This window comes from Hemitrygon akajei, chromosome 18 (assembly GCF_048418815.1).
Source record: "Hemitrygon akajei chromosome 18, sHemAka1.3, whole genome shotgun sequence".
Classification (NCBI taxonomy): Eukaryota; Metazoa; Chordata; class Chondrichthyes; order Myliobatiformes; family Dasyatidae; genus Hemitrygon; species Hemitrygon akajei.
The window spans coordinates 64,536,967-64,549,878 of NC_133141.1; the positions used below are offsets into that span (position 1 = coordinate 64,536,967).

Sequence of the window (12,912 nt, forward strand, 5' to 3'; positions counted from 1 at the left end):
CTGTGACAGGAATCCATCCTGGACACACTTAACAAACTCTGCCCCATCTAAACCATTGGAACTAATCAGGAGCCAATCAATAATGAAGTTAAAGTCACCCATGATAACAACTCTGTTATTTTTGCACCTTTCCAAAATCTGCCTCCCAATCTGCTCCTCGGTGTCCCTTTTGCCACCAGGGGGCTTATGGAATACTCCCAATAGAGTAACTGCTCCCTTCCTGTTCCAGACTTTCACCCATACTGACTCAAAAGAGGATCATTTTACATTACCCACGCTTTCTGTAGCTGTAATAGTATCCCTGACCAGTAATGCCATCCCTCCTCCCTTTCCCCCCCCCTCTATCCCTTTTAAAACACTGAAATCCAGGAATATTGAGAATCCATTCCTGCTCTGGTGCCAGCCAAGTCTCTGTAATGGCCACTGCATCATAATTCCATGTATGTATCCAAGCTCTCAGTTCATCGCCTATATAACCATATAACAATTACAGCATGGAAACAGGCTAACTCGGCCCTTTTAGTCCATGCCGAATGCTTACTCTCACCTAGACCCACCGACCTGCACTCAGCCCATAACCCTCCATTCCTTTCCTGTTCATATACCAATCCAATTTTACTTTAAATGACAAAATCGAACCTCCCTCCACCACTTCTACTGGAAGCTCGTTCCACACAGCTACCACTCTCTGAGTAAAGAAGTTCCCCCTCATGTTACCCCTAATCTTTTGCCCCTAATTCTCAACTCACATCCTCCTGTTTGAATCTCCTCTACTCTCAATGGAGAAAGCCTATCCACGTCAACTCTTATCTATCCTCCTCATAATTTTAAATACCTCTATCAAGTCCCCCCTCAATCTTCTACGCTCCAAAGAATAAAGACCTAACTTGTTCAACCTTTCTCTCTAACTTAGGTGCTGAAACCCAGGTAACATCCTTGTAAATCATCCCTGTACTCTCTCTATTTTGTTGACATCTTTCTTATAGTTCGGTGACCAGAACTGTACACAATACTCTAAATTTGGCCTTACCAATGCCTTGTACAATTTTAACATTACATCCCAACTCCTATACTCAATGCTCTGATTTATAAAGGCCTGCATACCAAAAGCTTTCTTCACCACCCTATCCACATGAGATTCCACCTTCAGGGAACTATGCACCATTATTCCTAGATCACTCTGTTCTACTGCATTCTTCAGTGCCCTACCATTTACCATGCATGTCCTATTTGGATTATTCCTACCAAAATGTAGCACCTAAGACTTAACAGCATTAAACTCCATCTGCCATCTTTCAGCTCACTCTTCTAACTGGCCTATATCTCTCTGCAAGCTTACTTACTAATCCAATTTACCACCCCATTATCTAGATCATTAATGTATATGACAAACAACATTGGACCCAATACAGATCCCTGAGGCACACCACTAGTCACCGGCCTCCAACCTGACAAACAGTTATCCACCACTACTCTCTGGCATCTCCCATCCAGCCACTGTTGAATCCATTTTACGACTTCAATATTAATACCTAACGATTGAACCTTCCTAACTAACCTTCCATGTGGAACCTTGTCAACGGCCTTACTGAAGTCCATATAGACAACATCCACTGCTTTACCCTGGTCAACTTTCCTAGTAACCTCTTCAAAAAATTCAATAAGATTTTTCAAACATGACCTTCCACGCACAAATCCATGTTAGCGGTTCCTAATCAGACCCTGTCTCTCCAGATAATTATATATAGCATCTCTAAGAATACTTTCCATTAATTTACCCACCACTGACGTCAAACTTACAGGCCTATAATTACTAGGTTTATTCTTAGAACCCTTTTTAAACAATGGAACAACATAAGCAATACGCCAATCCTCCGGCACCATCCCTGTTTCTAATGACATTTGAAATATTTCTGTCAGAGCCCCTGCTATTTCTACACTAACTTCCCTCAAGGTCCTAGGGAAATCCTGTCAGGACCCAGAGATTTATCCACTTTTATTTTCCTTAAAAACACTTTAATCATCATAGTTTCTATAACTTCCCTACTTGCTTCCCTTACCTTACACAATTCAATATCCTTCTCCTTAGTGAATACCGAAGAAAAGAAATTGTTCAAAATCTCCCCCATCTTTTTCGGCTCCACACATAGCTGTCCACTCTGATTCTCTAAGTGACCAATTTTATCCTTCACTATCCTTTTGCTGTTAGTATAACTGTAGAAACCCTTTGAATTTATTTTCACCTTACTTGTCAAACAACCTCGTATCTTAGCTTTTCTAATTTCTTTCTTAATATTCTTTTTACATTCTTTATATTCCTCGAGCACCTCATTTACTCCATGGTGCCTATATTTATTGTAGATATCTCTCTTTTCCAAACCAAGTTTCCAATATCCCTTGAAAACCATGGCTCTCTCAAACTTTTAACCTTTCATTTCAACCGAACAGGAACATAAAGATTCTGTACCCTCAAAATTTCACCTTTAAATAACCTCATTTTCTCTATTATATCCTTCCCATAAAACAAATTGTCCCAATCCACTCCATCTAAATCCTCGCATCTCCTCTAAGTTAGCCTTTCTCCAATCAAAAATCTCATCCCTGGGTCCAGTCCTATCCTTCTCCATAATTATATTGGAACTAATGGCATTGTGATCACTGGACCCGAAGTGCTCCCCAACACATACCTCCATCACCTGACCTATTTCATTCCCTAACAGGAGATCCAACACTGCCCCTTCTCTAGTCGGTACCTCTATGTATTGCTGCAAGAAACTATCCTGCACACATTTTACAAACTCCAAACCATCCATCCCTTTTACAGAATGGGCTTCCCAGTCTATGTGTGGAAAATTAAAATCTCCCACAATCACAACCCTGTGCTTTGTTCCTGATGCTTCTTGCATTGAAGTACACACACTTTAACCCTTCTACCTTACTACCTCTACACCCTTTTTACTGCTTCTCTTTCCTCAAAGCCTCTCTATGTTAGATCTGGCTTTACTCCATGCACTTCTTCCACTGCTCTATCGCTCTGGGTCCCATCCCCCTTGCAAATTAGTTTAAACCATCCGGAACCATACTAGCAAACCTACCTGCAAGGATATTGCTTCCCCCTCGAGTTCAGGTGCAACCCATCCAATCTGTACAGGTTCCACCTTCCCCAGAAGAGATCCCAATGATCCAAAAATCTAAAACCCTGCCCCCTGCACCAACTCCTCAGCCACGCATTCAACTGCCATCTCCTCCAATTCTTACCATCACTATCACGTAGCACTGGCAGCAATCCTGAGAACGCCACCCTCGAGGTCCTGTTCTTCAGCCTTCTGCCTAGTTCCCGAAACTCACACTTCAGGACCTCATCCCTCTTCCTGCCTATGTTGTTGGTACCAATATTTATCACGACTTCTGGTTGCTTTCTCTCTTGTACCAGGATCTCGTCCACCCAGTCAGAGACATCCCGGACCCTGGCACCCGGGAGGCAACAATCTTCTCCGTCCCACCCTTCTGCACCATAGGGTCAGACTCAGTGCCTGAGGCCCTGCCATCATGGCTCACATCTGGTCGGTTGTCCCCGCCAACAGTATCCAGGACTGTATACCTATTATTCAGGGGAATGGCTACAGGGGTGCTCTGCACTACCTGTCTACTCACTTTCGCTTTCCCCCCTCATATTGTCATCCAACGACCTGCTTCCGGCAGCCTAGGTGTGACTACCTCCCTGTAGCTCATATCTATGACTGCCTCATTCTCCCTTATGAGTTGAAGGTCATCCAGCTGCAGCTCCAGATTCATTACACGGTCTTCCATATCGCCCAGCCGCATGCACTTCTGACAGATGTGACTGTGCAGGAGAGGGGAGTTCCCCCAAGTCTGCCACATCTCACATGATTGGGATTGTTTTTCTGTCAAGGGGGAAGAGGTGTTATTATGGGTGTGTAATAAAAACTTCATTTCCCAGTGGGCAATGCGAGGGGTTTGCGCAGAACCGGAAGCCACTATGGTGATGGGGTTGTGCAGGCACAGGGTCCAACAGCAGTTCAATAATAAAATGTTCTAATCTAAACCCACGCCAAGTTTCTCTTTATTCAGAACAAACATAACAGTGGGTAGAGGGTGTCTCAATCCTCTGTGTTTCAGCCTTGCTTGGAGCCCACCCCTCCTCCTTCTGTTCCAGCCATGTTGGTATACCTTCATCTGCTTAAATGTCCTGTACCTGCTTACTTGAGAGTTAAATCCGCTGAGTCCTTCAGAAAACCGTAACGTCTCTAGTTCATTAAGTCAGTTCAAAAATACGTTGCTTAAAGAACTTGGCAACTCTTGGAAAAATCATCAATTAAGTTCTCTGGTGCTTCATGATCAGCTGTACCTTTATCACCACAAATCTTAAAATAATTAATGCAGTGTCTTTTCTTAAATTTCTGCAACCGGCCTGCTGAATATTCACAATTACCTTCAATTTTCAGTTTGTCATGATAGATCTTTGCTTATTTCATGATCAGCATATCGTTCAGTGGCATATCACTGACAAATCCACTCTTTCAGTACATATCTACCGTAGATTCCGGACTACAGAGCGCACCTGATTAAAAGCCGCTGGCTCTAATTTTAGAAATAAAATCAATTTTTTAATTGTAAAGGCCGCACCGGATTTTAGGCCGCACCGGATTTTCGGCCGCAGGTGTCCCACGTTGTAATATGAGATATTTACACAGAAAGATATTACACGTGAGGATTTTTTTAACTTTTAATTAAATCCATATGGTAACAAAAACAAATACATATTGCAAATGCTTGTTTTCGAACCGTGCCCGTACGCGGCTACTTTTAAATATACGTTGCGTATACTTCTTTACTGAACAACATTCCAATATCTCCTAACGACTGGTAAAAAATATATATATTGCTGCCTACCAGGAAAAGTTATTGATCACCTTTAACTTAAAAGCAGCGTTCGCTCAGATCCAAAGCCGCTCGCGTAATGCGCTCCCTCCCTCCGTCCCGTTTCATCGCAAACCGGCATTTTCCCACAAGACACCGCGAAACCGGGTGTGACGTCATAGCATCCCGCGATGTAGTACAGAAAACAAATATAGTTAAAACTCTTCTAACTTTAACTAGAAAATGAATTACTAAGCGAAAATATTATAAACTAAGTAACTGCCATAAGGCAGCACAATGCTTCGAGTGTTTTCCATGTTGATGAGGGTGAGTACAAATGACTGATTTACAATAATTTAATTGTGAAAGTGCGCTTGATTTATCGTACAATTTCATTGGACCTCTGTGAACTACTCATCAATTTTATTGGTCTACTGTTATGAGGCAAAATGTTTACGAGGCGGCATGAAAAAAAACCATGTATTAGCCGCTCTGGATTATAGGCCGCAAAGTTCAAAGCTGTTCAAAATGTGGGAAAAAAGTAGCGGCTTAAAATCCGGAATCTACGGTAGATCTTCATTTTTCAATTATGTATTATTTTTCTATTTTTCATGAACTTTTGTTCATTGCATATGTAAGGTCACTTCTCAGAGCTGCCTGTGATGCGCAGAGACCTGCTCATCACTTGGGAATCTTCTCTACGCCTCATGAAAGTTTCTATTTGTGACCTCAAAAAAATTTTGGATATGGGATGTTTTCAGATTTTGGTGTTTAGGATAAGGGATGTGTAATACATACTTTTTTATTTTTTGTGTTTTGTATTTGCAGTGTCTTATTTTGTGCATTGGTTGTTTGTCAGTCTTTGTGTGTAGTTTTTATATTAATCTTATTGTATTTCTTTGTTTTACTGTAAATGCCTGCAAGAGCATTCTAGCTGGTTGCATCACCATCTGGTATGAAAGGGCCACTGTACAGGATTAGAAAAAGCTGCAGAAGGTTGCAAACTCTGCTAGGTCCATCATGAGCACTCACCTCCCAGCATTGCGGACATCTTGAAAAGACAATGCCTCAAAAAGGTGGCACCCATTGTAAAGAACCGCCATCACATGCCTTCTCATTGCTACCACCAAGGAGGAGGTACAGGAGCCAGAAGATACACACTCAGCATTTTAGGAAAAGCTTCTTCCCTACTGCCATCAGATTTCTGAATGGACAATAAGCCCATGAACACTACTTCACTATTTTTTGTCTCTCTTTTTTCACTACTTATATAAATGCATATATTTATATTGTGGCGAGCATTTGGTCCATAATGACAGACGAGGAAGCTCGTTAACTCAACAACCATTTTATTGTGATAAACACAAAACAGACCAGGCACCCTGACCTGGAGAGTGAACCCTGCCGGTCTCATACAGATGGAGGAGGTGACCATCACACACCCCAGTTATAGTTAGTGTGACCCACAAATACACAATCAAATAACTGTATAACCCAAGCTAAAATGTCACAATAAATGAACTGAAACTTCCCACCATATTCCCATAAAAGCATTTTAATACAAGAACAAAAAACAGTACTGGCCATTAGAAATGCAGGAGTGGGCTGTCAACCATGTACCCCTTCCCCCCCATAGCATCACAAAATATCTTATTGTCATTTATAGTTTTTAATGTATTGCACTGTACTGCTGCTGCAAAACAACATATTTCATGACAAACACGAGGAAATCTGCAGATGCTGGAAATTCAAACAGCAACACACACAAAATGCTGGTGGAACACAGCAGGCCAGGCAGCATCTATAGGGAGAAACACTGTCGATGTTTTGGGCCGAGACCCTTCGTCAGGATATTTCATGACATATGCCAGTGATATAAAACCTGATTCTGAAAATGAATCTCAGAGTAGTATGTGGTGATATATACGTACTTTGAAAATAAATTTGCATCGAACTTGAACCTTGCACTTTGGATCCCAGGAAAAATCCCTTTGGATAATAAGGGAATCTGATTTGTCTTCTCTTCTTCCTTCAGGCTTCATATTCACTGGAGATGTGATCCATCGGATGCTGACGGCCACTCAGTTCATTGCGCCACTCATGGCCAACTTCGATCCCAGTTACTCCAGGAATTCCACTGTCAGATACTTTGATAACGGTAACCTATTTGTTAATGATAAATGATAATGGTAATGGTGATGCACAGTAGCATAGTGACTAGTGTAATGCTTTACCATGTTGGCAACTGGGGTTCAATTCCCACTGCTGACTATAAGTAGTTCATATGTTCTCCCCATAACTGCATGGGTTTCCTCCATGTGCTCTGATTTCCTCCCACATTCCGAAGACAAGGGGAGTAAGTTGTGCCAGAATTTGCCTGGTTTTCACTAATCAAGTGGATGTCCATTAAGTCAGCACAATCGACTCAATGCTGGTGAACTGTATGTTATCGTAACAGCCCCAAACAGTGACCTGTGAAAGGAATGGAGGGAAAGGGCTGCAGCAGCAAAGTCATAGGGTCATAGAGCATGACAGCACAGACATAGCTCCTTCAGCTAAACTATTATTCTACCTAGAACCATTGACCTGTACCTCAATAAAAGCTCTCCATACAATTCCTGTCCATGTACATATCGAAACCTCTCTTAACTGTTGAAATCAAACCCACATTCACCACTTCTACTGGCAGTGCACTCCACAGTCGCATCACACTCTGAGTGAACATGTGTCCCCCTCATGTTCCCCTTAAATATTTCACATTTCACCCTTAACCTATGGCTTCTAGTTTTCGTCTCACCCTACCGCAGTGGAAAAGCTTTCTTTCATTTACCCAATCTATACCCCTCAATTTTGTATAGCTTTATCAAATCACCCCTCAGTCTTCTATGCTACGGGGAATAAAGTCCTAACCTATTCAATCTTTCCCTATAACTCAGGTCCTCATATCCTGGCAACATCCTTGTACATTCTCTCTGCACTCTTTCAATTTTATTCATATTTTTCCTGTAGGTAGGTGAATTGAGATGCACACAATGCTTCACCAACATTTTCTACACCTTCAACGTAACATGCCAAGTGCTGTGCTCAGTATTTTGATTTATGAAGGAGGTCAACATGCTGAAAGCTCTCTTTAAGAATCTAACTACCTGAACACCACTTTTCAGCAATTATGGGCCTGTATTACCAGATCCCTCTATTTTATTGTATTCCTCAATGCCCTGCTGCTCACTGTGTAAGTCCTTAAGATATAGCAGAATTAGGCCATTCAGCCCATCAGGTCTGGTGCGCTATTTAATCATGGCTGACCTGGCCTTCATAGCCACCCATGGCAATAAATTCCACAGATTCACCACCCACTGACTAAAGAAATTCCTCATCATCTCTGTTTTAAATGGATGTCCCTTAATTCTGAGATTCTGCCCTCTAGTCTGAGACTCCCCCATTATAGAAAACATCCTCTCCACATCCACTCTATCTAGGCCTTTCAACATTCAATAGGTTTCAATGAGATTCCCCCATTCTTCTAAAATTCTAGTGATAAGCCTTTCATTCCCTGAACTTTCTCCAATGTCAGTGCATTCATCCTTAGATAGGGAGCCAAAAACTGCTTACAAGACTCCAAGTGAGGCCTTAGAAATGCCTCATAAAGCCTCAGCATTACATCGTTTTTAAATTCCAACTCTGGCTTGTCCTCACACTTATCTGCATTAAATGTGTGCCACGATAGCATAGAGGTTAGCACAATCCTGTTACAGATTGGGGCATCGGAGTTTGGAGTACAATTCAGACGTCATCTGTAAGAGTTGTACGTCCTCCCTGTGAATGAGTGAGTTTACTCCTGGTGCTCCAGTTTCCTCCCACAGTTCAAAAACCTACAAGTTAGTAGGTTAATTGGTCATTGTAAATTGTCTCATGATTTTGTCTCAGGGTTTTGAGTTGGATGATCAGCCATGATCATACTGAATGGCGGTGCAGGCTCGAAGGGCCGAATGGCCTACTCCTGCACCTATTTTCTATGTTTCTGTGATTAGCGAGGCCTCCATAGGTCAGAGTCAACCATAGATTTTGTGCCATAGCTGTCTACATATGCAAGCCAGGGCAGTATAATATAGAGAGGATGTTGCCCATGTCCCCCTCTCCACACAGCTAATGAATTCAAAGGAGCAGCAGAGACTGATACAGTTAGGCACCAGCAGCATCACAGGAGCTCCCTGTCGGCGCTGAACTCAACATGAGACTGCCTTAGGATTTTTCCTTGGGTTTTACTGTCCCCATGAGTGCAAAGCAGTGGAGGTTTAAGATCAGCATTTTCCTTCTGTTAGATGAACTGCCAACCACAGCTAACAAGCCACAATCTGCCTGAAGTGATTGGTTTTAAGGTGCCAGTAACCCTCATTTGACCCTTCTGTCAGTAGAAATTGTTAAACCAATCTTAGTAGCTAAGCCACACATGAAGGCCAAAAACTCGACTTGGTTGTCAGAGGCTATTTGAGATACACGCCATTGGGAACATTAATAGGTAGTGGGAGTATATCCTCATTCGCTTCCGCCCCACCAGCCAAGATAAACTTAAGATTCCATGATTAGACAAGGTTAAATCAGTGGGTTGCTAGCAGTGCAACTCAAGGGGTCAGGAGGGCCTATTTCACACTGTATCTCTAAATAAATAAATTCCATCTGCCATTTTTCAGCTGGCCCAGATCCTGCTGCAAGCTTCGATAACATTTCTCGCTGTCCACTACAGAACCCAAATTTCATGTCATCCGCAAATTTGCTGAATCAATTACCACATTGTCATCCAGGTCATTGATATAGATGACAAACAACAATGGATTTAGCCCCGATCCCTGCAGCACACCATTAGTCACAGGCCCCCAGTTAGAGAGGCAACCCTCTACTACTACTCTCTGGCTTCTCCCACAAAGCCAATGTCTAATTCTGTTTACTACCTCATCTTTGTAAAAGGCCTTGCTAAAGTAACATTAATGTTATGAGAAGCTAGAAGATAGATAGGGGGCATCTGAATTTGAACCTGGGAGCTTTTGATCTGCAGTCAAGTGCTCTACCACTGAGCTATATTCCCACTAGTGGAACAGGATGGACAAGGCATTTACTTTGGAGAATGGGAAACTGGGACGTCAGAGTGTGATGCAACACAGGAAAGACCACAGTGTGGGGAATGTCTGTAGGACTGATGGACAGAATTATATAAATGGGTGGGACTAGACACAAGAGATTCTGCAGATGCTGAAAATATTGAGCAACACATGCAAAATGCTCGATGAACTCAGCAAGTCAGGCAGTATATGTAGATGGAAATAAAGCATTGACTTGGGGACAGGTTTGGGCTGGGAATTGAAATGGGGAGAGAGTAGTGGGGAAAGCATAAAAACTATAATGCTAATGATTATAATTCTGATGATTTCTTTGGAAGTATTATGCAAACAATTTTTAAGTTTCCAAACACATCCTTCTCAGCAGGCAACACACAAATTAATCAGATTTATAATTGATTCCTCAAGTGCCCCTTGATTTCTGGGCCATGTCTGTGATCAGTGCATACTTATTAAAATGTGTGCCATCAGTATTTCTAAACCTGCAATTGCTCATTTCTCCCGTTCCCCCGGTTTCACATCTACAGTTGGCCTGGAATTTTGCTTGGATTGCAGGAGCAGAAAATCAGGTGGTAGCAGTTGTCAGTGTGGAGAAATTCGTTATCAATTTGTTAAAACAGTATTTCCAGTAAAGTACATCTTTTTGAAGATATTCACTGCGGCACAATCTAATTCTCTCATCTAATTGCCCTAAAAGCAACCTGCTGTCATTCATCACGGAGTGTCTCCAAGCTAGTTTAACACATTGGGTGCCCCATGAGGTGTTCAGCTCCAGCAGAGAACACCTTTATTCTATTGTGTATGATGTTTTAAAATTCAGGCACAAGCAATACAAGAAAATGAGAGCAGAATTGAGCTTCCTGACCATGACCATTTTATGTGATAAAGGCAAATCTACCTCTGACCTCAGCTCTTTGTCTGTGCCAGATTGCCCTGAGACCTCCAATCTTTCAAAAATTTATCCATGTCCAACTGAAGTACAGTGGATTTTGGTTAATTCGGACACACTGGGATCAGTACATTTTGGTCCATTTAAGCGGCTGCACCAATTAGCCGAAGCTTCATGGAAGTAGTTAAAAAGTTATTAAAAAGACAAACTGCTGTTTAACTGAGTAACAAATTATATATGTAAATGAAATACAGGTAGTCCCTGAGTTACGAACATCCGATTTACGAACAACTCGTACTTACGAACCGAGGAAGGAGAATGCTGTCCGCCATTTTAAGTCAGTTCGCGACTCCTTCCGCCATTTTAAGTTGTTTCCATTGACACTGTGTTGAGTGTGTAACTTTGTATTTGGCTTAAATTTTTCTTAGCAAGATTCACCCTGAACCCCCCCCCCCTTTTCGGGTTGGCTGGTGGAGCAGTGAGATGAGCGCCGGGCTCAAGAACGGAGGTTCCCGAGTTCGATCCAGTGACAGACTGCTCCCGAGCACACCGGGTTGATGTTGAGCTCGCAACTCGACCTCGTAAAAAAACACTGCCACCTCCAGTTTAAATTGCCACGCAGAATATTGAGGAGGATCAAATACCCAAACCCAGCACAGCCCCCACTTGTCCCATTTAACCCATCTCAGTGCGGTGGACTTTAGGACCCAGCGGACCTCGGGACCCGCCGCCCGCAGTGTTTCTGTTCCATTGACGGGAAGCGATCGCAATTGAAAATAAAGTGGAAATAATAAAGCGTTTGGAAAGAGGTGAAACGTCATTGGTCATTGGAAAAACGTTAGGCTACAGTCGGTCAACAATTGGAATGATTTTAAAGGATAAAGTGAGAATAATGGAGCATGTGAAAGGCCCTGCCCCGATGAAAGCTACAATTATTACTAAGCAACGCAGTGGTTTAATTATTGGAACACATACGTTTCTTAAGTGTTTTATATGCATAGAAAGGTAAAATATATACTATATACTAAGACAAACGTTTGACTAACTGATGCTAAATAATACCGGATGTACTTGTTCTGACTTGCGTACAAATCCGACTTAAAGACGGACTCAGGAACGGAACTCGTTTGTAACCCGGAGACTACCTGTATAGAACAAATTAGAGCACTACCAATACCACTAAGTATTAAAAAACTGTATTATTTCCTAATAGTCATCAATGGAGGAATTCATCCAGTGTATGCTGCTGTGTTCTTTTCATTGGCTTTAGAGAACAAAATTAGTTTAGATACCTAGTGTGCATAATAGACCTGCCATCATAAAATGTTTTCATTGATTGCATCCTCCAAATTTTCATTTCATCACAACATTCAAGATGACTGATACCTTCAAATTCTTCATAGTACCTAACTTGTTAAAGCAATGAAATCATTTCATTTTCACTCCTGGCCATTTCTGCCATCTCCAAGCCTGAATGCTTGAAACTGCAGTGAGCAGAACAGTTCTGAATTGTCTTACTGCTTATTTTTCGCCAGCTATCAGTGATAAAAATCATTGCTTTTTAACACAAGCACATGCAACTGACGCTGTTTAAAACTGTTCACTCTAAGTACAGTGTAGTGCCTAATAGCCATACACGAGACTGATGCCAGCAAGAAACTGTTTGGCAACAATTTCCTGTCCCGATTAAGCAGCATAGTGTCCCAAATAAAGTAAAGGTTATTTTCACGATTGGATTTGTTCTTTAAGAGTTGTCCCAAATAAGGTGGCTGACCCGATTAACTGATTGCCCAATAAAAAGGAATCCACCATACTTCCAATGAGCCAGCCTCCACACGTTTCTGGGGAAGAGAATCCTAGAGAGTTCCCATTCTTTGCAAGAAAGTTCCGTGTACCTTGATTTGACATAACTGTTCTCTTATCTTTACATTGGCATTGGTTTTATTATTGTCACATGTACCAAGATACCGTGAAATGCTTGTATCACGATGAGACCTGCTGAAGGGTCTCGGCCTGAAACGTAGACTG

The 12,912-nt window shown here is 42.0% G+C and overlaps 1 protein-coding gene across 1 annotated transcript in view; it reads left to right on the plus strand.

Annotated features, from left to right (window-relative positions):
• The window catches only part of LOC140741490 (plexin domain-containing protein 1-like), an 810,319-nt gene that overhangs the window by 546,798 nt on the left and 250,609 nt on the right, over positions 1-12,912 (plus strand). Inside the window, exon 5 of the mRNA XM_073071746.1 lies at positions 6,917-7,039. Within this exon, the coding sequence (XP_072927847.1) occupies positions 6,917-7,039 (123 nt within the window). The remainder of the gene's footprint in view (positions 1-6,916; positions 7,040-12,912) is intronic.